At 41.2% G+C, this 27,573-nt stretch overlaps 2 protein-coding genes and 1 long non-coding RNA gene across 6 annotated transcripts in view; 2 read left to right on the top strand and 1 right to left on the bottom strand.

The window, feature by feature from the left end:
• The window catches only part of OTUD6B (OTU deubiquitinase 6B), a 38,662-nt gene extending 16,311 nt beyond the window's left edge, over positions 1–22,351 (top strand). The window contains exons 7-8 of one of the 3 annotated variants that reach the window (XM_084760144.1): positions 240–290; positions 21,986–22,351. In XM_084760144.1, coding sequence (XP_084616270.1) covers positions 240–290; positions 21,986–22,013 — 79 coding nt within the window. In that variant the 3' untranslated portion in view covers positions 22,014–22,351. Of the gene's footprint in view, positions 1–239; positions 629–11,714; positions 11,966–21,985 lie in introns of those variants that run through there. The other 2 variants (XM_084760142.1, XM_084760143.1) reach the window with 2 other exon arrangements.
• LOC311585514 lies at positions 595–16,869 on the bottom strand. The gene is made up of 2 exons (XR_014775242.1): positions 16,743–16,869; positions 595–4,538 (listed from the first exon to the last, which is right to left on the bottom strand). It is a non-coding gene; the product is annotated as an uncharacterized lncRNA (long non-coding RNA).
• Positions 12,369–27,573, top strand: part of LRRC69 (leucine rich repeat containing 69) — a 114,328-nt gene continuing 99,123 nt past the window's right edge. For both annotated transcript variants that reach the window (XM_084759821.1, XM_084759820.1), the window contains exon 1: positions 12,369–17,218. In XM_084759821.1, the coding sequence (XP_084615947.1) occupies positions 17,036–17,218 (183 nt within the window). In that variant the 5' untranslated portion in view covers positions 12,369–17,035. The remainder of the gene's footprint in view (positions 17,219–27,573) is intronic.

The following is a 27,573-nucleotide window of genomic DNA, read 5'->3' as shown; positions in this document are numbered from 1 at the left end:
TGAAACTTTGAGCTCATTGAGCCCTCAATATCTTAGCTTTTGTGCCTCTAGTGATTGGACTATGTGCTAACTGCCGAACTTGCCATATGATATTGAGCTCTCAATGAATATGCGTATAATAGTCAATTAATGATATCTCTGTGGACTGGGACATACACAGTGCTTAGATATATGTCTGTATACCACAAATTTATATATAGTAAAAAACTAACCAAAATGCAATTTATTTTTTATTTCAGATACATGAGGCATGCGTATGGCTTAGGAGAACATTATAATTCTGTTACACGGTTGGTGAACTCAGCTACTGAAAATTGCAGCTAGTTTACAAAAGTGTTACACTATGTTTTTAGAGTGTGCCAATCTGCATATTCCTACCAAGTGCTAGATTGTTGTAAATGCTACTGAAAAACACAGCTACCTTGAATCAGTTTTATGAATAAGCTTATGAACAGGCATTTTAGAAATATATTGGATTAACTTTAACCAGTGCTCTCTTAGTGGCATTCTGAGAACTTAAAGTCTATTGTGGAGAAAGAACATCATTTGTAGGCCAAGGTGTTACTTCTCTCACTAGTTGTATTTATCCTGGACATTCTGATTGGAATAAATTTTGCTTTAAATTTTGGCTCCACAGCATTATATTCCAAAAGTAAGCATTTCAATGTAATTTTTTTTAAAGTATGGAGACTTGGTCTCCATCATCATATTGTAGGGACAGCAGGTTTATTAATGCTTATAAAATGCACATGATCACAGTGACTTTAGTATCACTAGGATCAGTGGTGTGACACTTGTTATGCAGCATCTCTCTGCTGCTAAGAAGAAACTACTTTAATAGTTAAGAATTTTTGGATACTTACATGAGAATCAGTATAGTTCAAAGAAATGAAACAAAATCAGTGGTGTTCATTGTTTCCATCTTGAATTTTTCTAACAAATTGGAGGTTTCCCTTTTATGTGCGTGTAGCTTTAAACAGTCTGTAACTCCTGCATTGCTGCTTTTTCAGTGTGAGGCTGGAGTTAGTATCATCTTGGTTCTCTTCCTAACTTATAATTTTTACATTTCCCCAGCATTACTTAGCTACTTTGCTTTCCCTAGTGCCTTTCCCACTGAGAATCATCTGGCGGCCTCTCACCTGTGCAAAGTCACACTGTAGTGATGCCGAAGGGGCGTGGCCACACTCTCTTTAAGTCTTTCCCCTTTCCAGCTCTCCCAGCAAGAGCTCTGCTTGTGCTCACTTTCTAGGTTTCAAAGAAAACTCTGACTACAAATTATTACTATTATTTTTACATATTTTATTACTCCCTTTTTTCATTCAAGTATTTGATTATTGTATAGGTTGAAGGCTACTGTTCAAGAGTGGAGAGCTAAATGGTAAAATTAGTACAGAAGCGTTTTCTGTGGAATGACTTATGTAACTGGGATTTTAAGTCACTTATAGCAGTGCTCTTTGTAAGAGAGTTGTACCCCTGACACGTGTGTCTGCTATTCTATGTAAGACAGCACATGGAGACACAGCTCTAGTACAATATTTGCCTGTCATGCATGAAGCACCACAAAACAAAACAAATTTATGAAAATGAAACTTTAGTTTGATCTGTTTTATTCCAAGTTAGAACTGTAGCTAGAATTAGACATCACATTTATAATCGTTGGGCTTTTGTCTGTCGTCTATTGTCTGTAAGCAAATACTGGGCGATGATGTTAAAAGCAGGGAACTGTGTGGCAAGCTGACAGAGGCTGTGCTCAGCAGAGCAAGGACTTCCTGAGATCATTCCAGCCACTAAAACATCCTCCGCCTGCCGCACAGTGTATTCTGAAGGGTACCTGCCTTGCAACCGGTGAATTTTTTACTCTGGAATTTATAAAAGAATGAAGTTGTAAAATAAATGCTTTGAATTATTTGAAAAGTTATCTTCATGTTAATATATCATCATTAAGGAGTAACAAAAGAACACATTATGAAACTTAGTTACTGCAAATTCCAGTTTCAACAAAGATGTTCTAAAATAACTCAATTGTTTTTTTACAAGAATTCAAATGTACTTAATTATGTATTTTTATTTTTTATTTATATGTTTTATTTTAAGATGGCCAGTTATATTTATGAATAAAAATATACGGTCAACTCCTACCATTTTAGCTATAAGTGAAAAAAATTTTTTAAAAAATGGCCGATGTGCTGGGCATGATGGCGCACGCCTTTAATCCCAGAAATCGGGAGGCAGAGGCGAGCAGATCTCTGTGAGTTCCAGGCCAGCCTGGTCTACAAAGGGAGTCCAGGACAGCCAAGGCTACACAGAGAAACTCTGTCTCGAAAAAACAACAAAAATGGTTTATTTTGTAAAAACATGCATTATTTTGTAAAAATAATACATAGGAATTAAGTTTGCTGCTGCTGTTGCTGGTCTAATGGGAGTCCCACAAGCTTTCTTTAGTCTGATTGGAAACATATATGTGAAAATTCTACAATGTGTCTTCAGCTAAGAATTTTATCCACTTAGATATGTTTATAGCCTATAAAAAGTAAAACAAAGAATGTGGAACTATTGTGAGCAAGGTAGCTTTGCTCATATCTGATGTTTGCCGAAAGAATAAATGATAAAGGAGCTGAATCACCATGTATATGTTCAAATTGTCATTTTTTTAAAAAAATTTATTTATTTATTATGTATACAGATTTCATTATAGATAGTTGTGAGCCAACGTGTGGTTGCTGGGAATTGAACTCATGACCTTTGGAAGAACAGTCAGTGCTCTTAACCTCCGAGCCATCTCTCCAGCCCCCAAATTGTCATTTTAAAAAAAAACAGTTTCAGAATTTAGAAATAGAGCTCATTTTGCCTTAGCGCTTTATCCAGCTTTTATTTTCACATATTGAGAGAAAGTCACAGATTCTGGTATTAAAGGTACTTGGAATAACTAGATGAGCATATCAATTTGTACAAAGTGAAGAACGATAAGAAAGTCATGGCCACTTAAGCTACTGCTTTGAGAAATGAGGTGGTCACTTAGGACCATGATCATCAACAGATGCTTATTTTGGATCAGTAAATTCTCAAAAGATTGTAAGATTTACAACTTTTTTGTTTTTGTTTTAAGTTTTTAAAAAAAGTTATCAGTAAGAGGCACGTCTGTGCCAGTTAGTGTCTGCAAATCATGTACCTGTACACAATTGTCTTCTTGGCCCAGTTGTCATGGACCAGTGAAGGAGCAAATGAGTGGGTTGTTGAGAATGTTATTGCTGGTTTCATAATCTTAACTTTAGTTTTTAAAATAATTTATTTTTACTTTATGTGCGTTGGTGTTTTGCATGCATGTACATCTGTGTGAGGGTGTCAGATCTTGAAGTTGTGAGCTGCCGTGTGGGTGCTGGGAACGGAATCTGGGTCCTCCAAAAGAACAGTGAGTGCTCTTAACCTCTGAGCCATCTCTCGAGCCCTTAACTTTATAGTTCTTAACATTAGTTGATCAGTTTTTTTTCCTCTCCATTTGGTGCATTTATCCTTTTCTGATTTAAGTCTTATTTTAAAATCTCTTTCTCCATTTATAAACTCTTGTAGCGTCAGTTCTTTCACTTGAATCCACTCTTGCTTTCTCTTGACTGAACACCCACCCTGGACTCTGCCCACTGACCACCATCCTGTATCACTGAACTCAGCCTCCCTCGTCTCATTGAACACCCACCCTGGACTCTGCCCACTGACCACCATCCTGTATCATGAATTCAGCCTCCCTCGTCTCATTGAACACCCACCCTGGACTCTGCCCACTGACCACCATCCTGTATCACTGAACTCAGCCTCACTCCTCTCATTGAACACCCACCCTGGACTCTGCCCACTGACCACCATCCTGTATCACTGAACTCAGCCTCACTCCTCTCATTGAACACCCACCCTGGACTCTGCCCACTGACCACCATCCTGTATCACTGAACTCAGCCTCACTCCTCTCATTGAACACCCACCCTGGACTCTGCCCACTGACCACCATCCTGTATCACTGAACTCAGCCTCCCTCGTCTCTTTGAACACCCACCCTGATCCTCACCTTACTGAAAGATTTTGAACTGTTACGCAGAGGCAGATGGTTTATCCACTTCACCTCTTACCTGCTTTCAGTTAAACGGAACCTCCTTAGGCACACGTCTCTACACCCTCACACCCAGACTAGGTGGGCAAATGTCTGATTCTTTCTAGTGCCTATACACTGAGAACCAGGTACTTGCATTTGTTTATTTTTCCCTAGTTTAAGGGCTTAGAAATAGCTTCTTGCTAACCAGCATTAAAAGATTTAGCATAGGGCTCACACATGCTTATAAATGCTTGCCAAGTGCCTTTGGATATTATTTGCGTGAACACAATCAAGGACTTGCCATTAAGCCCATTGGCAGCTGTAAGTAGGGATAATACAGAATTGTGTTTGCTCACAACGAGAGTGCTTCCTACTTTATCTTACCTTAGTCCTCTGGTCAGTTGAAAGGGAGAAAGGAACAGCCTCAGCATTTTCTTTCCTCCTTTTCCAGGTATCCCTAGGTGGAGAATCCAAATCTGAATTATTCCAAAATTTAGAACTTTGAGCACTATCACCATAAATAGAAAAAGTTATACCATTAGACTTCAGGTTTCATGTACAAAAAAAACCTTGAAAAAATATTATACAAAATGACTTGGACCATAGAAGTCTGTAGGATAGATAAGAAACATAAACATGAGACCTGTTCTCAAGCTGATTATGTGTAGGCAAACAGTCTGGAATTATTTCAAAGAAGCCTCAGCCTGTAGCATGTAACTGTGACTTTATCTTTATCAATCAGGTTAATGCCTGTTTTTAATGAATCTTCACAATGTAAGAAGGATGTAGATTAAATCATTATTAAAAGCTTTTGATAGAGCGCTCATAGAAAGGTTTATAGGGGCCAGTGAAATTAAGCTATAATGCCCCAGTAGGTGCAGGCGCTTGCCACCAAGTCTGAAGCCGTGAGTTCAATCTCCATGTCACATGGTAGAAGGAAAGAACTGATCTTCAGTTGTCCTCCTGACATCAGATGTGCCACATGAAGTTTATAGTTGTCTTATTTCAGCTTAGTTAGGATGGCTGGTGTGACCTACTGAAATACGTCATTGTCGTTCTAGAAGGCTGGTGAAGTATTAATTTGGAACATCGAGGTCTCTTGTGGTTTCTATATCACTCTTGTTTATAGCTTCAGCCAGCACAGTACTGCTGAGGGGATGAATATGAACTCCAGAGTACGTGTTTGTAAGAGATACAAAGACCATGTTAAAAAGGGTTGATTTTGAATCTTGTGTTCTTCACTCCCTACAGTTGTGATAAATGAAACATTTTACAGCATTCTCTCAACAAAGGAGCATTTCTGGACTGCCCTTCAGCTTACACATTGACAGAGGCTTTCCTTGTTTTACACTGTAGGATGAGTGGTTGGGGTTGTCTCTCTCACGGCTTTGCCAGAGGACAATACTTAGATACTTCAGCAGATAAACTGTGTGGTTTGGAATTGGCTACATGACCTCCGGCAAATACGAAAGGATCCAAAAGAATAGTCATAAGATGGGGCTGGGATGTTTAATGCCTGTTTTTAGGCTTTGTCACATGTACTAGATAGTTTGAGATCAAACAGTGAGTCTTATTTCAAACTCTTTACACCTCTTGCTTATAATCAGGAACTCTTTGTCCCTACTAGAACTAGGTTACTTAACTTCTTATGTCTGCAACAAAATACTTAAGCAACAGAAAGAAAATGTGTTTTTGTTTGTTGGTTTGTTTGATATTTTGTTTATCCTTTTTTTCACTCACAGTTTGAGGGTTTAGTCTATGACTGGCAATGCATGGTGACAGGAACATGGGTCAGTGGGTCACATTATCCCATGGGAAGGGAGAAGGTGGCTACTTTTACTGAACTTGCTTTCTTTAGATTAAAAGACCCTGTCCCATGAAATAGTGCCACCCCTGCTTAAGGTAGTTCTTCCTACCCCAGTCAGTCAGTCAGTCTAGAAGTTTCCTTAGAAGCATGATCAGAGGTTTGTCTCCTAGATAATTCTAGGACATACCAAGTTGACAATATCACAAGACCTATAAGGCGTGGTTAGAGAGATGGCTCAGTGCCTAAGAACTCACAGTTACGCACTTGAGTGGACCAAGTGTCATTATCAGCACTCAAGTGGGGTGGCTCACAACTGCCAGTTACTCTAGCTCAAGGGGGCTTGTGTCTTTGGCCTTCGAGGGCAATTACACTCATACACACACACCCTTACATAGATATGCATAACTAAAAATATGATTATGGACCTCCTGGGAAGCTATTATTCCTTAAAAAAGAAAAAAATTCGTAGCATTTTAGCGTGTTCTATGTGATTTGTGTTTCCAAGAATAGTTATTCTATGCGTGATCTTTGCTCTTGATCATTGTGAAGAGAGGCAGAACCATAATGAGACATTAATCTCTTGGAAAACTAAACTCAAGATAGTTTTAAATCAGAACTTTGAGAGTCCAGGGAAAAGGAAGGCTACACTCTTGCCTCTGGTGGTCAGGATGAGACCACAAGCGTGATAGAAAGTAAAAATCTCAGCAAGTCTCTTATGTTTTCTTAACTAATACATCAAATTTTCATGTACTTTGTTTAGAAGTCTTGATTGATTTAGAGGGATAGACAGGTTTGGTTATGATGATACTCTTTTTGTTTGTTTTTGTTTTGTTTTTCAAGACAGGGTTTCTCTGTGTAGCCTTGGCTGTCCTGGACTCACTTTGTAGATCAGGGTGGCCTTAAACTCACAGTGATCCACCTGCTTCTTCCTCCTGACTGCTGGGATTAAAGGTGTATGCCACCACACCTGGCTGGTTAAGATGGTACTCTTAAATGAATTTTAAATTCAGGTTATTCTGAACCAATCAGCATGAATTGGGAAAACACCTTTTCTGAGTCCATAATGAATATTCAAGTGGCATACTTCTTAGAAATAGAAAAATTGACAACACCTGTTTTAATTATTGCTGAATATGTAACAATTCCCTGGTGGTTTGACAATGTGGCTTTGAGTTCTGTACCTTGACTCACTAGTCTGGATGTAAACCCCTGTCCCCCCCCCCCCCAACACCACACGCAGAAATGCTTCTGAAAACCACCAAGGACCCTTGTTTTTAGTGGAAATCACTGCTGCCTTTAACCTTGTGGGTCACTCCCTCACTGAAATTATCTGCTGCTGTCACTCTGCTCTTTGTTGGCTCTAACTCTGTGGGCTCTTTTCTGGCCCCAGCCCATTTCTGGTCATTTTCTGGATTTTATTCATGACTCTTTCTTGCACTACTTTAAAGCCTTTTAAGTAGATGTACTGAATATGGCAGTTATATTTTGTTTGGCCCATGTAATGATTTAATTTTCTTTAAAAGAAATATTAGTAGTTTAAAAACAAGGAGATTTCACTGAAAAATTTTTACTTTCACCTTTTCAAGGAAAAGACCAGAGGAGTTGTTGATGCTGAGCCAGGGTTCCCTTTTGGTAGCATGTGGTGGGAACCTGGTTGCAGCTATCTGCCATATGAGGACAGGCAATCTGCTTAGTGTCTGCCTGCTTGTCTCAGTCAGACATGCTCATTGTCCAAGCCACAGTCTTGGTGTTGTTGTAAACCATTCCCTCCTGTGCTGTTTCTTTTGTTGTGTTTATTCCCCCTAATTGGCCTTTGTAGATGTTCAGTACTTGATTGGCCTTGGTTTTATATCAGTGCCCTATTTTCTACCTCCCACCACTATTGGCTGTTTCCTTTTGATTTGTATGTTTTTAATATTTGGTAGAAAATATGTGTATCTGTAAATTTTTAATAGATTTTTAGAGCAATTCATCTAAATAGATAGTAATAATTAAGTTGCTTCTCTGGAATCTGGTCCCATTGGCAAAATAACAAAACTTAGTGTAAGATGCTAAATCTTTGTGATGCTTCATGAACTTAAGGAAAGTTGGTTGAAGGTTTTATTCTTTATCAGAGGAACTAGAAGCCCTCATTTATGTAACTATGCTGGTCATACTTGGCGAGGAAGCAGTAGAAATGGCCTCACTTAGCATTAAGAGTCGGTAATTCTGTGCTCTCATCACTGACTTGGTCTTTTAAATTTTATGAGCTGCTCATAGAGAGCCAGTCTCCTAACTCATGTAAAGTTCTTTCCTCCTCCTCCTCCCTCCTCCCCCTCCTCCTCCTCCTCCTCCTCTTCTTCTTCTTCTTCTTCTTCTTCTTTTGTTTTTTTGAGAGAGGGTTTCTCTGTGTAGCCTTGGCGGTCCTGGACTCCCTTTGTAGACCGTGCTAGCCTCCAGTTCACAAAGATCCGCCTGCCTCTGCTTCCCGAGCACCGGGATTAAAGGTGTGCGCCACCACGCTCGGCGTAAAGTTCTTTATGTACCATTTCTGACATCGTCCATCTAGCCTTTCTTCACTTGAACTGGTTTAGCAAGGGTACTTAAGCACTCAGCTATTTAATGTAGTGCATCAGTGATGGAGAAAGAAGTGGATAGCCAGGTATGGTGGTGCATGGCTTTATTGCCAGCCCTTAGGAGGCAGAAGTAGGTGGGTCTCTTTGAGTTCAAGGCCAGCTCTGGACCAGAGTGAGTTCTAGACCAGTCACAGTAAGACCTTCTCGAACTAAGAGAAGGATAAAGAAGAGGCTATTGTTCCATCGGTGGCAGCAGGGAGGCAGGTACATGAAGTAATGTGCATGTTTTCACCAGTGCCAGCCCTAGTGGTGCTTACATCTCAGTGTTAAATGACAGTGGAGATTGCGATTTAATTGTGGATATAAGATTGCACAAAAGCCAACAGAACTTATTGAACACTCTTTGTGTGTCAGGAGCTGTTCTTAATAGTTTACATGCATGCGCTTGTTCCCTCCTCAATGTAGGGTTTGGGATTTCCATCCCTGTTGTAACAATAATGAATAGGGTGAGACTGAAGAGACATGAGCTACTTGCACATGCCACATGGCTAGTCATCAGTAAGTCTCTCAGGGGAAGGGAGGCCTGTGGGTGTACAAGGCCCTACTATCAAACCCTCTATTTCCATATTTGCTTTAAAAAGTGAACCCAGAGAAACCAATGCCATTTATTATAGGATAGAGAATTTCTATCGCAGTTTTGAGTACATGAAGCATCTGCTAGTTTGAAAACTTTTACCCGAAGTCCCAGACCACACTTTAATCACAGAATAAGCTTGCCAAAACAAGTCAAGTAAATGCATTGGTTTCTTTCATAATCTGTATTTGTGAACTGGTTTTTCATCCATTTCCCTGGCTTTCAAAAATCTGTCAATTTGTCACAGGGGCCTTTGTTACACTCAGAATTAGCCAGGTATTTTTGTATCACAGAGTTTTAGTAAGTGGAACAAACCTCTTCTGTATTAGTGAAATGAATGGCTGTTTTCACTTTAAGGACGTTGACATCCTAGGATATATAATTTAGCATTCTCACATCACTTTTTATTTCCGAAGTCATTTATAACCATTTCGTAGCTATTTCCCACGAGTCTCTGTGGATTAGACTGGTATTCTCTTGTTGTTTTACTGATGAGGACGGAGATAGAGCCAGTTGCTTGGTGAAGTTCACATAGTAAGTCATTAACTCTGGTCTGGCTTAGCATCCAGCTTTCGCTTCTGGTCCTGTACTGGGTTCACAGGCTGGCATTTAAAAAAGCTGATGATTTTTCAATTTTCTTGCCAAATGGTTTGATTTCTGCTTGCTGGGAAATCTCCTAATGCCAGCATTCCGTGAGGCTCTGCAGCAGGCATTTCAGCAACCCTCTCATTTGTAGCTGCCCACACATGGGGGTGTATTTAACATACAGGTCCAAACTCAAAAATCTGAAAAAGCAAACTCTGTCTTTTTTTTTTTTTAAATCCCATTTTCAAGGTTACTAACGCCTATAAACCCAGACTGTCCTCCAGTGTCAGATCCCAAGACTTCCTACGTACCCTCTCCCTTCACAGCCCAAGTTGTTACCGAATGGCCAGGTGCAGGCACAGGCTCACCCACAGCTCTAACCCAGCTTCCCATCTCCGTCCTCCTGTCTCAAACACTGAGCAGGAGCCGCCGCCTGGAGGGCTGGAAGCAGCAGTGGTAAACTGCACTATGTGCTTTGGGCAGGGCCTGGGTAGCCTCTTGATGCTCCAACATTGCTGGACCCTCTTTTTTGTTGGTTCACCTAAGCTTAGTGAACGTCTGTTGAGTGTCTGCTCTTGTCAGTTATACTGCTGGAGATTGTCATTCAAATGTGGCTTCGTATATAATAGCAAGGGCGAAGTAGGAAAAGAACAAAAAGTAGACGGTCCAAACGGTTAAGTAGAGTTTGAAGTCTGCTTTATGGAAACTATTCTTACAGCAGAGGCCCCATGGCCAAATGAATAGCATGAGCAAAGCGGTGGGAGTGCCTGAGGCCTTTGCGCGTGTTTTCCTAAGGACTCTTACGTACATGACATTAGACTCGGACATTTTTTAGCACTATTGGGGATATTTTAATAGACAAGCAACGAGGAGCCATAGACTGCGTTACAGTAGATATGCAGATTGTATCGTAGAAAGGGAGTTAGCTGATGCTAGGGATGTCCAGCGGTACAGTGTTGCCCAGTGTGTGTGAAGCCTTCAGTTCAGTTCTCAGCACTGCCCCGGAAGAAGAATAAGAAAAGACAGATGTGTGATGACAGTGTAGTTTGATCAGAGACTGTGGAGGGCAAATATAAAGCAATCCAGCTGAGAGGCTATGTGGCTTTCTGTTGTTAGCTGTGCGGGGAGAAGGCAAACAGGTAGGAATATGACAGCTGGGACATTGTACTGAAACACCTTTGCAAAGCCTGGATTTTATTTATTTATTTATTTACTTTACATCCCTATAGGAGCACTGTCCCTCCCTCATCCCCCTTCCCCCTCCACTAGCCTCAGAAAGGGGAGTCCCCCTCCCCTGTCACCTGACCCCAGCCTATCACGTCTCATCTGGATTGCCTGTATCCTCTTCCTCTGTGGCCTTGTAAGGCTGCCCCACCAGGGGGAAATGATCAACAAGTGTGCGCCAGAGTCCATGTCACAGGCAGCCCCTACTTCCCATATTATGGGACCCACAAGGAGACTATGTTGCCTGTTGACTGCATCTGAGCCAGAGGTCTAGGTCCTCACCGTGCATGGTCTTTGATTGGTGCATCAGTCTCTGCAGGTCCCTCTGGGCCCAGAGTTGTTGGCTCTGTTGGTCTCCTTGTGGAGGCCCTGTCCCTTTCAGGTCCTTCTGTCCCACAGCTCTTCCATTACATTCCCAGCTTTCCACCTCAGAGTTTGGCTGTGAGTCTCAGCATTTGGTAAAGCCAGGGTTTTAGCAGAGTCTTTTGTAGTTTCAGGCCAGTTCTGCTTCTGCTACACACACACACACACACACACACACACAGAGAGAGAGAGAGAGAGAGAGAGGAGAGGGAGAGAGAGGGAGAGAGAGAAATCTTTTGTTACAGCTTAGGAAACAGCAGTTGTTGCAGGGGCATTATGCCCCATTTTGAGTGTTAACTTGACCATATTTAGAAGCACCTTACAGGCATGCTTCTGGACATGTCTGTGAGAACATTTCCAGAGAGGATTAGTGGAGGGGCAAGGCCTGCCCTCAAAAGTGGATGTCACCTTCCCAGAGTGAGGGCCCAGGGAAAAGCTGTGTCTGTCTAATGCGCCTCTTTCCAGCATTGGTGCCTCTCCTGCTCCTTTGGCTGTCATCCTCTTCTGCCATCAGACTCCAGCTTCTGTGACCTTCCTGCATGAACTCTCCAGAGAGCTTCCAGGCTTTCAGTGCCAGACTGAGACAGCTGAGAGGTCCCCCACCGCAAGCTGAGTGGCTTCCTGGCTTCCGCCTCGTCATCTTAAGGACAACCATTGTTAAGCTACCTTTTCCCTAACGTGTAAGCCGTCTATTAAATCCCCACATGTAGCACATACACGGCTGGTTGGTTGGTTTCTCTAGAGAAGCCTGCCTGATAAGGCTCCGCATGCACTTGCTGTTTTGCTGTCTGCCTTGTTGCAGTGTATTTATGCGGAGCTTGTGTTTCCTCTTAACTTCAGTTAGATTTCCTTCAGCTTTTTAGGGCAGGCACAGCACTGGGAGCAGAAGCAATAGCCCCCTATTAATAGCAGTGCCTCCTAAATTACACAAAGTTAAGTTTACACAATAAATCCCATTTTCTGCACAGTGTCTGGTTTTTGTCTCATTTTTAAAAATTGCTGCTATAACAAAAATACCTAAGTGAGTTTTGGGAGTGGGCCTTGAGTCTAAGACCAGTCTTGTATAGATTATGAGTGGGAGATGTGTCATAGTAGGAGGCTACTGGTGAAGAGTTAAAGAGCTGAGGAAAAAAAAAAAAGAAAGGTTAACATCTATGTAGCAGAAAGTGTAGTAAGGCTAGTTGCTTTAATGGTGAGAAATGAACATTTGTCACCAACTGTATGCTGTAGGTAAGAGATTTCTAAGTCTTTCGTCAAGAATGCTATCAGGATGAGCGAGATGAGAAATTTTAAATAGAAAGGAGCATAACTTTGGGAGTTTGAACAATAAGCCCTTTCATTTCTACTGCAGTGGCTATACTTAGTTGCCAAAGCTGGAGTTAATTAAAACCCAAGCTACTGGGTATACCTGTGAGGGATCTTCTTCTTCTTCCTTTTTTTTTTTTTTTTTTTTTTTTTTTTTTTTTTTTTTTGGTTTTGCGAGACAGGGTTTCTCTGTGTAGCCTTGGCTGTCTTGGACTCTCTTTGTAGACCAGGCTGGCCTCGAACTCACAGCGATCCGCCTGCCTCTGCCTCCCAAGTGCTGGGATTAAAGGCGTGCGCCACTGCACCCGGCCTACCTGTGAGGGATCTTCTTGATTGGGTCTTGCGAGGTGGGAAGACCCACCTTCAAATCTGTGCTACACCTTTTGGTGGCAGCCTGTATAAAGGTTATGGAAGAAGGAAGCTTTTGCTTTTTACCTTTGCCTGTCCTTGTTCTCACAGGCAAGGCCATTTCTTCACTTGCAGGAGAGCCTGCTTCTAAAGGAGTCCTACACCTACTGAAGCCCAGCTAAGACTTCTGGCCTTGTGCTGGACCTAATGAGCAAGTATTGGATTCTTGGACTTTTTATTGGGAGGCAGCCGTTGTTGGATGCGTCCAACCTCAGGCTGCACTGCACTCTAACAAATCCCATGCATCATTCTGTCAGCTCTCTTTCCTGTACCTAGTCTCTCCAGATAGTACAGGATGCTCGGAGTAAGACATGTCTTCCAGATAGGGCAGATCTAAGAAACTGTAAAGCAGTGTGATGATGAAGCTGATGATGTGTGGACTTGTTTAGACCACAGGAAGCTGAAAGAGCACAAGTGAGTGGCTAGAATCTTAATGATACAATTCCATAGCAGTTTCACCTGGAAATCCACGATAGAGGGCTGGGGAGGCGGCTCTGCCAGCAGGCTGGTGACCCAAGTTCAGTCCCTGCGTCATACAGGTGCACAGAAAGACCCGATTGCCACAGGTTGACCTCTGACCTTCATATGCATGCTCTGCTGCTTCTCCTCACCCCCCTATTATAACATTTTGTTTGTTTGAGACAGGGTTTCTCTGTGTGGCATTGTCTGTCCTGGACCTGCTTTGTAGACCAGGTTGGCCTCGAATTTACAGAGATCTGCCTGCTTCTGCCTCTTCCTCCCTGAGTGCTGGGATTACAGGCGTGCATCACTGTGCTACATAACAAAACAAAACAAAAGAAATCCAAGGTAGGGACTGCACATGCTGGAGGCAGCTGTGGATGTAGCTCTTGCTTGATAGAGCTTGCTAAACACGTGAAAGACCCATTGAAGTTTTTAAAAAGATTTGTGTTAGTTTGGATAGAAAGGAATCATGCTAAATGAAACATAAACCTTACTGTCCTGTTCGTCTGACTGTGCCTACCACAATGAAATGGGACAGCTACCATGAAAATGCCTCCAAAAGAGTGCACTAGTACTGTTTCGGCATAATGATTTCATTCCTGAGTTTATAACCTAGTTAAATGAAAATGTCTACACTTTTAATGCTTCCTTCAATCAGTGTTATTTCTAATAGCCAAAAAGCAGAAACAGCCCAAATGCCCTTGAAGCAGATGAAAAGATGAGTCAGTCAAAAGTGAAAAGTAGGTATACTGGAATATTACTTAGCAGTAAAAGTTAAGTAATGGTGTGTGCTTTTGCATGGATAAGCCTTGCAAATGTTATTCTCAGAAGCCAGTCAAGATTTTGTCTGTATAGTGTTCAATATAAGCAAGCTTTATATATATATATGAAAGATTGGGAAGGGTTATGGTTGGTTTTTAAAACATGACCACAACTTTATTTTTCTTACTTGCTGCCAAGAGCATTTAATTTATTTCACTTGAGATATGGGCAGACGTCAGTGACTTGCTTCTTTCTAACCCAAAGATTGTTTTGAAGTTATGCCCCATGACTTCAAGCTGAGCCATGGAGTTCATGTTTCCACCCTCCTTTCTGTCTTGAGATATTGATACTTAGAGCCAAGCCACATGTCCATGCTGAGCACCAGAAGGTCCTAGTCAAAAACCAGCATCTCTTGCAAGATGCTGGGAAGTGAACTTTTAGCTGATTTCTGCTGGTCTAGCCTTTGTGCTGCTACAGTGGTCACCAAAGGGAGCAAACATAAGCTTGGCCTAAATGAAGATTGGTGAATAAATAAGTGTTGTAAATAATTGTAGGGTGGTTTCATAACAACAGATAACTAGAGCAGGTTGTGTTTATACTATTGGTTACCTGCTGTATATGAAAGAGTCAAAGTTTACATTGCTGTCTATGTCAGATTAGTAGAAAGCAGGATCAGGTTATAGTGCCCTCTTTTCCTCTTTAGGTTGCTTAGCAATTTTCCAGTGTTTGGGTACCATCTACAGTTCTGGACACACAATAGTCACTTATGGGGTGATGTTGCGGGGGCTGGAGAGATGGCTCAGAGGTTAAGAGCACTCACTGTCTGCTCTTCCAGAGGTCCTAAGTTTAATTCCTAGCAGCCATATGGTGGCTCACAACTATGTATAATGTGATCTAATGCACTCTTCTATGTGCAGATATACTTGCAGGCAGAGCACTGTATACATAAAAAATAAATAAATAAACAAACAAATAAGAGGTGATGACAGATTTTTAAAAGGTTCTTTTTTGTGTATGTGTACATGTGTGTACTCATGTTTATGTATATGTGAGGCATGTGTGCGTGTGTGTGTGTGTGTGTGTGTGTGTGTGTGTGTGTGCGCGCGTGCACGCATGCAGTTTTCCCTGATAAAGCAGCAGGTCTCAAACTCTAGGTCACCACTCACATTGGCAATCCTCTGTTTACACTACAGTTCATAACTATCAAAATTACAGTTATGAAGTAGCAAACAAAGTGCTTTTATGGCTGGGGGGGGTCCCCACAGCATGAGGAGCTCTGTTAAAGGGCCACAGCATCAGGAAGTTTGAGGACCACTGCTCTAGAACTTTCCACGTGGCTGAATGATCCTCTGGGGGTAACTTCAGCTTGCTCTCCATGCCTCACTTTTCTGTATGTATTGTTAGACCACAAGACCACTGTTAGGTGCAGGGTTAGTTTTATGCAAGAGCATTTCAGCTGTACTCTTGGCTGCATCATCCTATCAGGTCCTTTCATCCACATGATCCTTTCAGTCTCTCTCTTCCTCTCTTCCCACCCCTCCCCCCTCAACCTACCTATTTCTGGTTTTTGATGTAAGTTTTCTCTGTATATAATCTTGGCTGTTCTTTACTCACTGTAGCCCAAGCTGGCCTTGAACTCACAGAGATCCACCTGCCTCTGTCTCCCGGAATGCTGGGATTACAGACATGCACCCCAACAGAGGCTGGGATTACAGGCATGCTACCACTAAGCCTTTTGCTTTCATTTTTTTGTTTTTTTGGTTTTTTTTAGATTTAATTATTATTTTTAATTAATTTATTCATATTACATCTCAGTTGTTAGCCCATCCCTTGTATTCTCCCATTCCGATTTAATTATTATTATGTATACAGTACTCTGCCTGCACATACAGCTGCAGGCCAGAAGAGGGCATCAGATCACATTATATATAGTTGTGAGCGACCATGTGGTTGCTGGGAATTGAACTTAGGACCTCTGGAGGAGCTGTCAGTGCCCTGCCCCTGAGCCATCTCTCTAGCCCCAACTTTCAGTTTAAAAAAAATTATTATTATTATTATTATTATTATTATTATTAATTTTTTTTTTTTTTTTTTGGTTTTTCGAGACAGGGTTTCTGTGTTAGCCATGGCTGTCCTGGACCAACTTTCAGTTTTAAATGGCTAAAATTAATGGGTTATTAACCTCATTCCTACCAAACTAGCAATCATGATATTTGCATAAGTTCTTTATTACATTAGAACTTGGAGAAATGATTAATTTTCTAAGGCTTGTTGAAGTTTATTTACCAGCTTCAATTTCGGTATGAATGAAAACTATGAACTATTTGAATATACTGACATGCAGTGTGTATTGGAATAATATAATAAATGCTTGATTCATTTCTTCTTTATTGGTTTTTAGACTAAGCTGATGTCCCACCCACTCCAAGTATGATTAATGAGTTTTTCCATCCTTTTATAAAATGCTGTTAGGAACTCCAAGGCCTCAGTGTTAGGAAATGTTTCAGTCCATTCTACATTACTCCCTCTTCCCCCCAATTGTTTAGTGTTCCTCACCTTAAACTGGTGGAAAACCTCCAAAGCTGGCCCGGTATCCTGATGTGATCTCAGTATTTGATAACAGCCATGTGTCTGGCATGGACAAATCTAGGTACCCAAGCCTTGCCTTGTATGCTTTCTGGCCCCACCTGCAGTGCCTATTTCCTTCCTCAACCCAGAAAATCCTCCAACATCTCCTACTTCATCATAATGGGGAGTGGTTTTGCTTCTATGACACAACAATTCTGCAATTAGATGTTCTAAAGATATATAATGAACACACCTCCATAATGGTCACTTCCTGAAAAATCATGGCTGAGAGGTTGTTGTTAACAGCACTGAAGGGAGGCACTAACACTAAGATCATTACTTTGAGTAGGAAGAAGATGACAAAGATGCCCTCAGCACTAGAAAGGCTGCCTGGTCTGAGGACTCTATATCTTCAAAATAATTTGATCAGCAAAGTGTGCCCAGAGCTAAGCACCTTGACCAAGGTGAGGAATCTTAGTTCTTTCGAGGGGTGTGTGTTTTGAGGATTAAAAACAGATAAAAGTGGTGAGTGACAGAGCACTGGCACTTTGACCTTTGTAGGCTTAGCTCCCTGGAGACCATATGAAGTGTTGTTGGAGAGGCGTGAGTAGCTGTTCTCGCTCTGGGCATTACACATGGTAGGAAAGATGTTGCAATTTACTCCTGTGCCCTTTGGCCCACATCTGGAATCAGATTTCGATCTTTGCTATGCTCATCTTCCTTCAGGCTGTCATCTGGAAAGAGGTTGGAAGCCTGGATCTAGTAGTCTGTCTACCTTGGGGCTCACATCTGGAAATAGGCTTTGAGGGTTCAGGCAAGACTGTGCCCACCCCCTGGGGGGACTGTCCTGAAGTCTGTACATATGGAATTAAGACATGTTGGAGAGGGAGTTACTTTTTCATTTCCTAGAGCTGGCTGGGACTTCAAGTGGAGGGTTGATAGGAATAGAAAAGGAATTTCTCCCTCTAAGACAGCCTTTAGAAGATGGTTAATATTTAAAATAGAGTACCCTTCTCAAAGAGAAGCAGTGGACACGAATGAGTTCCAGATGCTTGTGTTAACCGGTTCTGCCTGGTAATGCCTGATTCCAGCTGCTAAAAATCTTGAGATTAGGAGGAGGCAAACCTTGAAGTTTTCTTGCTGTTGACTTCTTCACAGTCAACACCAAAAGAGCCTATAAATGCCTCAGTCGTTGCCACTTACTAAAGGTTGAAGAATTGATGTGTTGTTTTCACACTGCCTCCTGTACCTTTGATACCACTTACTCTGTAATTTTCAGCTATGTCCTCCAAAGAGATGGGCCAATAGTATGGTAGTTACACCGACTTCAAATGGTGTAGTTACAGCTTTAAGACAGGGACTCATGCTTTTCTGGACAGATGAGCAAGCAAAAGCATTTGAGCTCTCATTAAAAACGAGGAACTGATTTGTTTTCCTGCTTGAATTTGTTCTATTAAAAAGCACTGCATATTGTTATAAGAAAACTCATTGTTAAAAAATGTTACAATTTCATTGTTAAAAAGCTTATTCTAAAATTCTCTCTCACGCCACGTCCAGTCCCAGACCTCACTTCAGTGTATAATTGATTTTTTCTTTGGCTTGTCCATTTTAATTCCTTTTAAAAAAAAAATGTATTTGAGACAGGGGTTCTCTGTGTCACCTTGCCTGTACTGGACTCACTTTGTAGACCAGGCTGGCCTTGAACTCACAGAATGACTGACTTCGCCACTCAAGTGCTGGGATTACAGATGTGCGCCACCATGCCCTGCTTTAATTCCTGCTCTTAAAATTCCAGGTGCAAGTACATGACAAGCTTAGTTTCTTCATAGTTGTTGTCAATTTAGCATGACAATACATTTAGACCGTTTCAGTCTGTACTCCCCCCTGTGTAAGCCGCCAGTTCCAGCATGTGCAGTCCACTCTGGCCTTGCTTTGGTGGCGGCATCAACAGTTATAAGTTTTATAGCATTGACATCTTGTTCAGTTGTAACCATCATCAAGCCTTTACTTTGCCTTAGAGAGTTCTACAATGTACATTGCTACTCAGTCAGTTAATACATTTTTGTCCCTTGACCCTTCTTGTTGTCTTTATACTTAAAAAAAAAATGAGATCACTTATTTTATACTTCCTCATTTACTCCTTTAATTCTTGTACCTTCACATTGTCACCGCTTCCTTTTTTTTCTCCCCAAAGTGATGTCATATAATGTTCATATGCACCTGTTCTCTGTGGTAGTTTCCTCCGGGAGCATCCATTCTCCTGCCCTTAACTAAGCTGACTGTCCTCTGGCTTTGCTGAGTGCTGTAGTCCAGGGCATCACGTCTTCTCACCCTACAGTGGACTCAGCTGTTCTCTGAAACCTGTATTTTCCTCCTCACTTTTCCCCTTTACCTTTTTCCTCCTATTACCTCATTTACTGCTGCCTCTGGATTGTTAGAATTACAACCATGTGCCTGCGTGACCAGCAGGCTATCTTTCTTCTACAATACGATTTCCATATATCATCCTAGTCTGGCTATGATATAGTTAATATTTAGGTCCCTTGTATATCTGAAGTTGTCTATATTATGTCTTCATATTTGAGTAATAGTTGCATAGTAAAAAGTCACATGTTACAAAGTATACTTGCTCAGGAAAGAAACCTCCAGAGCTACATGTCATGACTTTGTCTTCTTTTTGTGGCTCTATTATTGTTTTCTTATCCTTCTATTAGGTAAGACTCTATGGTTGTTTGTTTCTCAAGACAGGGTTTCTCTGTGTAGCCTTGGCTGCCCTCAACTCTGTAGACCAGACTGGCTTTGAACTCACAGAGCTCTGCCAGCTTCTGCCAGCCAGAGTGCTGGGATGACAGGCAGGCATCACTGCACCCGGTGAGACTCTTATCTTTTTTATTTCTGTTATTCCCTTCAATTTCTTCAGTAGGGAACTGGCTTAGTTTAATGCTTGGTATTAAGAAATCATATAGAGTGAAGTGATTTGAACCTAGGCTTCTTTATCCTAGGTCTGTCTTTAGAGTGCTTTATGGGGGGGGCAGGGAAGGGAAGGGACAGAAAGAGACAGAGGTAGAGACAGAGACAGAGAGACAGAGAGAGCCCTAATGTGAGCGTAGGAGAGTTGTCAGTAAGTGGAAGAACACTGCAAAGGGACTATGGAGGAGAAGGGGAGGAGGGGTGCATAGGGGAGGTGAGAGGGAGGGACTTGGAGGAGAGGAGGGAGGGGAAGGTGCAACAGGAATGTAAAGTAAATAAATAATAAAAAAGTCAAGCCCCAACCCTCTCACCTCAAAACAAAAACTATCACATGAAAGGTAGACAAGACAAACCAATAGAAGGAAACGAGCCCAAGAGAAGGTGCAAGAATCAGAGACCCAGCCGGGTGCAGTGGCACACGCCTTTAATCCCAGCACTCAGGAGGCAGAGGCAGGCGCATCGCTGTGGGTTCGAGGCCAGCCTGGTCTACAAACCAAGTCCAGGACAGCTAAGGCTACACAGAGAAACCCTGACTCAAAAAACTAAAGCATATGGAAGAATTCGAGGCCCACTTGTTCTCATACTCAGACATCCCATAAATACACTAAACTGGAAGCCATAATAAAAGCGCAGAGGACCTGGTGCAGACCTGTGCAGGCCCTGTGCGCGCTGCCTCAGTCTGTGAGCTCGCATGGCTTTGCTCATTTAGATGGCTTTGTTTGCTGCCTCTGCCCCTTATTCTTTCTACCTCTTCTTCATCGGGTTCCCTGAGCTCTGAGGAGGAGGATTTGCTGGAAACATACTGTTTAGGGCTGAGTGTTCCCAAGTTCTGTCTGTCGTCTCTCTGTCTGTCTCTCCTCTCATGTCTGGCTCTGGGTCTTTATATTTGGAAACAGGATTTGATGGACAACAACCTCTGCATGGACTGATTATGGGAACAGTTGTTCAGACATACTCTAGTAGGATTAGGCAGAGGACTTAGGCAGTAACATTCGTTATAAAGTCAGCTGAGCATCTGAGGCAGGCAGGAAATAAGGGTGACTGGAGTGGAGTGTGAGACTTGCACGCATGAGGAACGTTGATGTTAGGATTTGATTCCTGACAAAAATTCTAGGTGACCCTAAAATCAGGTATATTATCAAAAGCAGGGAAGGGAAAAGCTGACCCTCTTTATTCATGGGTATCACCAAGTTTCAGAATTTGATCTAAGCGCGATCTACTGGAGATGTCTTCGGAGCCAAAGGCAACAAGATGCAGTTTTTACAGGGATAAATGTAAATTCCTGCATTTAGGTTAAGAAAGGAATCCATTGCACAAGCCCAGGATGTGGGTAATATGCTTGACAGCGTAGGCTTGTTGGTGTTATTCTTGGTCACAGGGGGGAAAATTATGCACAAGTAATGTGCCTCATTTAAATAAATAAAACAGCTATGTCCTAAGGAAAATAAACGGTTAAGGGAAAGATGGATCACGTTTGGGGGACACAGTAACAATTCTTCAAAAATTTTAAACATTATGTAAGATGAGTGGGGATAAAACTGTGGTTTACAGTTGCCGTGGGAACTGGGTGAGATGTACAGAGTGCTATAGCTTAATAAAAGATAACAGATGGGCCGGTGAGATGGCTCAGTGAGTGGAGTGCTTGCCACCACTGCCAAGAGTATATGATATTTAGACTGCAGTCACGAGAGTGTACTTATCTGCCCAAGCATTTGTGCACTGTCTCCAGCATTTGTCCTACCAACTAATTGTCCCTGTCACCCTAGACACCATGTTTCCTGAGAGGAGCATTTGCAGCGATTAGCAAGTGGCCATTGTGGTCAGGGGGGGTCTGGAAACTATGTCCTAAGGAAAATAAAGGGAAAGATGGATCAAATTCAGAGAGCATGATAGCAATTCTTCAACATTTTTAAATATTACATAAGAGGAGTGGGAATACAGCTGTGGTTTATGGTTGCTGTGGGAAGAACTGGGTAAGAGGTACTGAGCTCTATAGCTGAGCGCCAAAAGGTGACAGCTGGACCAGTGAGATGGCTCAGTGAGGAAAGGTGCTTGCCACCGAGCCTGACAACCCACGTTTGATCCCCAGAAAGAAATGACTCCAGAAAGTTGTCCTATGACTCTGTGGCATGTGCACCCTCACCTAATTTTTAAATGTAACACAAAATTTAAGAGTACTAATGGATGGAAAAGAGATACTAGTGAGATAAAAGCTACAGTTGCGTGTTATGTGACTTACACAAGTTTTTTCTAATTGTTAGATGCACTAATTTCTACATAATGTGCTAATGAAAAATATGAAGATAGCAATGCCATCACTTGGGGTTTGCAACCAGATCGGATTGTTGAGAGAATACAGTATAACTTCATTCTGGAGATAATTATTGAAGTAGTGCAAGCCAAAGAACTTCAAGTTGGTTGTTGTGTGCATAAAAAGCTTCTTTAGAAGCCATATGTAACCATGGTGTTTCACTGAAACCTATGCTAGGATCAGCCTTGTCAGAGAACCCCCAAGTTTCCATTTTGAACAACTCCTTTACAAAGAGACCTTCCCCAGTGACTCCAGTCCAACTCTGAGTCATTTGAGCATCTCTTTACCCTGTTTTCTGCACATTTAGCACTTAATACTAACAGAAATAAATGAGTTTTTAAAAACTTGTTGTCTGTCTTACTTCAACACTAGGTCATCAGAGTTTCTTAAGTATCTTACTTATGGCAACACTGCTAGCATTCAAGAGAGTGACGAATAGGTAATAAATAAAATAAATACAAGTGGACTGATGAAACATCTGTGTGGGGAGGCGTTTCTCAACCATAATTCAATCCTTGCCTTAGTCTTTGGAACTTCCTATATAATTTTAGTAGTTTATGCTGAACCTTAGCATTTTTCGTGATGACAGAGTATGGTTGTTGCTGCCTGGCATTTAGGAGATAGTTACAAGTTTAAAAGCAAGTAAAGACTTCCTTTTGGGCAGGCATGGTGGTTCATACTTATGATCTTCTAGATGTGGGAAGCTGAGGCAGGAGGATTGCAATGACTTTGAGACATTTTTATGGGTCAGCCTGGGCTACAGAATAAAGTGTCTTCAAAACAACAAAACTTTCTTTTTAAAAAAAAAATCTATTTTTGAAATTATAAATTATTTCTCCTTTTTCCTTCCCCCAATCTCATCCAGCCAACTTCCTCGCTCTGTTGTCTCCAATTCATGGGCTCTTTTTTCTTTGTTATTACAAACGCACACATGCACATACAACACGCATGCACGCACGCACGCACGCACGCACGCACACACGCATGCTGATGTGTAGAAAGCAACTTGGGGAGTCAGTTCTCTCCCCAGGCACCAAGTGGCATGCTTGTAAGCAAACACTTTTCCTCAGAGCCATCTCATTGGCTCTTGTTTCTTGTAATAGGAAAAGTGTCTCAAAAGTCATTGTCTTTGTTCTTTTGTTTTCTCCACAGCCCCCTCCTACAGACTTCTTCCCCAACATCCCCCCTGCCATCACAGCAACTGATGACTTTTTGTCTTACTAAATCCGTGGTTATTTCTCTGCTCTGATTTCAGTTCACCTTCCTTCCTTAGAAGAGTTTTCATTTTCTTTTTTCATGACTTCTGTGACACTGTGTGTTTTGGAAAGCCTCAGACACAAACTTCTGGAATTTACTAAGGCTATTCTCTTGGAGTAGTATATGTAAGGGAGGGAATGGGGTTGCCAAGGCGGGGAAGAGCCCAGGCAAAGATGTGTGGTGACAATGAATTACACTAGTAATACAAAACTGACTCAGCTGCAGACTCTGTGTTAAATCTTTCCCCTCAAATTGCTAGGTGCATATATTTTAACTCCACCTTCTGAATAAATTGTCTAAGGGGGTTCATAGACTTTAAAACAGAAGATAATTTAATTCTCAGTTGAAAATATATATGGAGGCAAATCTTTACTATGAGTAATTAGGATATGAAACTTCACTGAATTTACAAACATGTACAAACAAGTGTGTAGTAAGGTAAAAGTTAAAAATTGAGGGCTCAGAGAGATGGCTTAGAAGTTAAGAGCATAGACTGCTCTTTCAGAGTACTCATTCAATTCCCAGCACTCACACGGAGACCCACTGCCATCTCTAATCACAATTCCAGGGGACCCAACACCTTTTAAAAGTCCTCTGTGTGTACAGAGCATACTTTTGTAGGCAAAGCACCCAAACACATAAAAAATGATTAAAAATATTAAAAATTCAAGTGACATTTTTTCTTTTATTAAAAATAGTTTTTTTTAAATTTATTTTTTAAAGATTTATTATTATTTATACAGCATTCTGCCTGCATGTGCGCCTACTTGCCACAAGAAGACACCAGATCACATTAGAGATGGTTGTGAGCCACCATGTGGTTGCTGGGAATTGAACTCAGGACCTCTGGGGGAACAGCCAGTGCTCTTAACCTCTGAGCCATCTCTCCAGTCCCTAAAAATAGTTTTTTATGCAGTATATTATGATTGTAGTTTTCTCTTTCTTCTCCCAGTTCCTCCCCACCTCCTCTTCTATTTAGATCCACCCCCTTTCTGTCTCTCATTAGAAAACAAGCAAGCATCTAAGGGATAATAATAGAATGGAATATAATAAGATAAAATCAAATGATATTTTAAAAAATGGAATATAATAAGATAAAATCAGATATTTTTTAAGTTCATAGTTTATTTATAAAAGAATTTTTATTGAAAAAACTGTCTACCCTTCTATATTTGTTTATATCACTCAAGAAAAGCAGAGAATATAGTCATCAGAGTGACGAGATAGCTTGCTTAATAGTAAAAAAAAATTTCACTATGTCATTAAAAAGGTCTAACACATATTAGGTGGCATATGTAAATTGTAAATTGCCTAAATTTTTATTATTCCTAGGAATGAAAGACCTACAAAATTAATCCAAGGAAAGTACACAAATCTATAGCAGGGCGACGAGCTAGAAGCAGTAACAAGTAGACTCATTGCTGAATTCTCCCAACACCTACAAAGAAGCCTTAACACCAGTGCCCCTCACAGTTTCCCACAAAACAGAAGGGGAAGGAATATTGAGAAACGTATTCTATAAAATCCTTACGACCCTGAAAGCCAAACTGGGTTAGGTACACACATAAAGCTATACATCAGTTTCCCTGATGACCCTAAACAGAGATTCTCAATAATACTCTTGCATTTTGTACTCATGAACACATTCCAAAGATTACACATCATGGCCAAGATGGTTTTACTCCAGGGATGCAAGATTGGTTCAAAATTGCCCAAACAACAATAGAGTATAACACATAAGCACCGAAATGACAGTAGACCACCTCGTAGATGCAGAAAAGGCCTTGTCTGAAGAGTACAGGACTACAAGGAACATATCTTAACATATTAAGAGGTATATGCAAAAACATTATACCTGATATTGCTAAAAGATAAATGGGATTTCTTCTAAATTTGGGAATGAGATGAGGACACCTACTTTTATTATTTAATATAGTGCTCAAAGACAATAAATTATTGTTTTTTTATTATTTGTGACAGGATCTTACCACATATCTCTGGCTGGCCTGGAACTCATTACATAGACCAGGCTGGCCTTAAACTCATAGTGAATCACCTGTGTCTGCCTCCCAAGTGCTCTGCTTAATTGGAGGTACACCACTATTCTTGGCCCAGTGCTTGAAATTTTTTTTGTTTTTGTTTTTGTTTCTGGTTTTTTTTTTTTTTTTTTTTTTTGAGACAGTTTCTCTGTGTAGCCCTGGCTGTCCTAGAGTCCCTTTGTCGACCAGGCTGGCCTCAAACTCACATCAATTCGCCTGTCTCTGCCTCCCAAGTGCTGGGATTAAAGGCATGTACCATCAGGCCCAGCCTTGACATCTTAATAGAGCAGTAGAGCAAGAGCAGAGAAAAAAATCAAAGAGATACAAACAGAAAAGGGAGAGAACAAAGTATTCTTATTTGCATGACATGATCCCATCTTTGTTTTTTGTTTTTTGGATTCATTATGTTTAATATCAGTGCAGTATGGGGGAACATTTCATGTTTAGTACCAAGTGACCCCTTTAAAACAAACAAATCCTTCAGAAATTTAAGCAAGAACGACTTTTAAGCATGGTATAATGGCTTGGGCCTGTTATCCTTGACATAAAGAGTGATTTACAGGCCAACCTGGGTTCAGAGTAAGATCCTGTCTCACAAAACAAAAAAGTGATTTTAATGAGAAAAAGACATGATCCCATCTTAAAATATTTTTAATGATTGCCTGTACCAGAAACCTCTTAGAAACTGGTAAATACAATGAAGGATAACCATCCGAGTGAAGAGATAGCTTAATAGTAAAACTTTCTTTACTGATTGCATCAAACATGGGATAACATCCAAAGTACGTAAAGAGCTGCAAGATGAAACACCAGATCACACAAATGACTAATGAGCTGAGCAGACATTTCTCAAAAGAACCAACACAAATGAACGACAAATATTTGGAATGTCAAGTCTTCAAAAAGTTTGGAAATTAAAGCTGCTTTGTGAGTTCAGCTTATCTCACTATAAATGGCTATCCCCAAGAAAACAAGACCAAATGCCAGCAAAGGTGGTTGGTGTGGTGTGGTGTGTGTGTGTGTGTATGTGTGTGTGTGTGTGTGTGTGTGTGTGTGTGTGTGTATTAGGGAGTACTAATTCACCATTGGTGGGAGTATAAAATGGTTGTAGCCATTATGGAAATAAGTGTGGAGTTTTTTCAAAAAAGTGAAAACAAATAGCATATGGCTCAACTATATTACTACTTGGTATGTGCTTGCAAGGCTGTAAGTGAACACAGCATGGAGAATTGCACATCCATGGTGACTGCTGCATTATTGACAATAGTTAAAACATGAAATTGTTCTGAGTTTCATCAACTGATGAATGGCTAAAGAAAATGTGCTACCAAGAAAAAGGCCCATAGAAACAACTACCCTGGGCTTGTAGTGGCTCACAGAGACTGAACCAACAACCAGGTAGCCTGCATGAGGCTGACTTAGGACCTCTGCACATACGTATGGTTGTGTAGCTTGTGTTTTTTTTGTGGGACATGTAACATTAGGAGCATGGGCTGTCTCTGACATTTTTTTTTGTCTGCTTTTAGAACCCCTTTTCATCTACTTGGTTGCCTTGTCCTGCCCTGATATGAGGGGAGCTGCTTGATCTTATTGTAACATGATATGCTGTGATTGGTTGATATCCCTGAGAGGCCTGCCCTTTTCTGACCGGAAATGGAGGAGTGCATGTGGAGGGGTGTGTGTGTGTGTGTGTGTGTGTGTGTGTGTGTGTGTGTCAGGCTGGGAAGAGTGGAGGGAAGGGAAAACTGTGGTTGGGATGTAATATACGAGAGAACATTTTTAAAAAGAAAATATGCTGCATACAAAATGAAATTTTATTTAGCCATTAAAGAAAAAGAAATAACAACAAGAAAGAAATCATGACATTTTTTAGGAACACGGCGGGGGGGGGGGGGGGGGGAGACAGGAGAGAGAGGGGAGAAAGAAGGGGGAGGCCATGGGAGAAGATCAAGTTGTAAGGCGGAGCAGCTGGGGCTGGGAGAAGGTAATGCAATAATAATAATAATAATAATATAATAATAAACTGAAAGGAAATATATGCAGGAATTATGGATGACAAAAGGGGTAGAGAAGGGAAGGGCTGTGGGGAAGGAGAATGAAGAAGAACTAATTAGCGTGAATACAAGCATGAAAATGCTACGACGAAACAAATCTTTATGTGCCAACTTCAGAAAGTGGATACAAATAATATCTTTATGTTTTCTTCAGTTATACAGATCGTAGCAAAAGGTCTTAACTGACT

Source organism: Acomys minous (genome assembly GCF_964271855.1).
Source record: "Acomys minous genome assembly, chromosome: 1".
Lineage (NCBI taxonomy): Eukaryota > Metazoa > Chordata > Mammalia > Rodentia > Muridae > Acomys > Acomys minous.
Note: the sequence above shows the minus strand (reverse complement) of the source record. Positions and strands in the feature narration are given on the sequence as shown.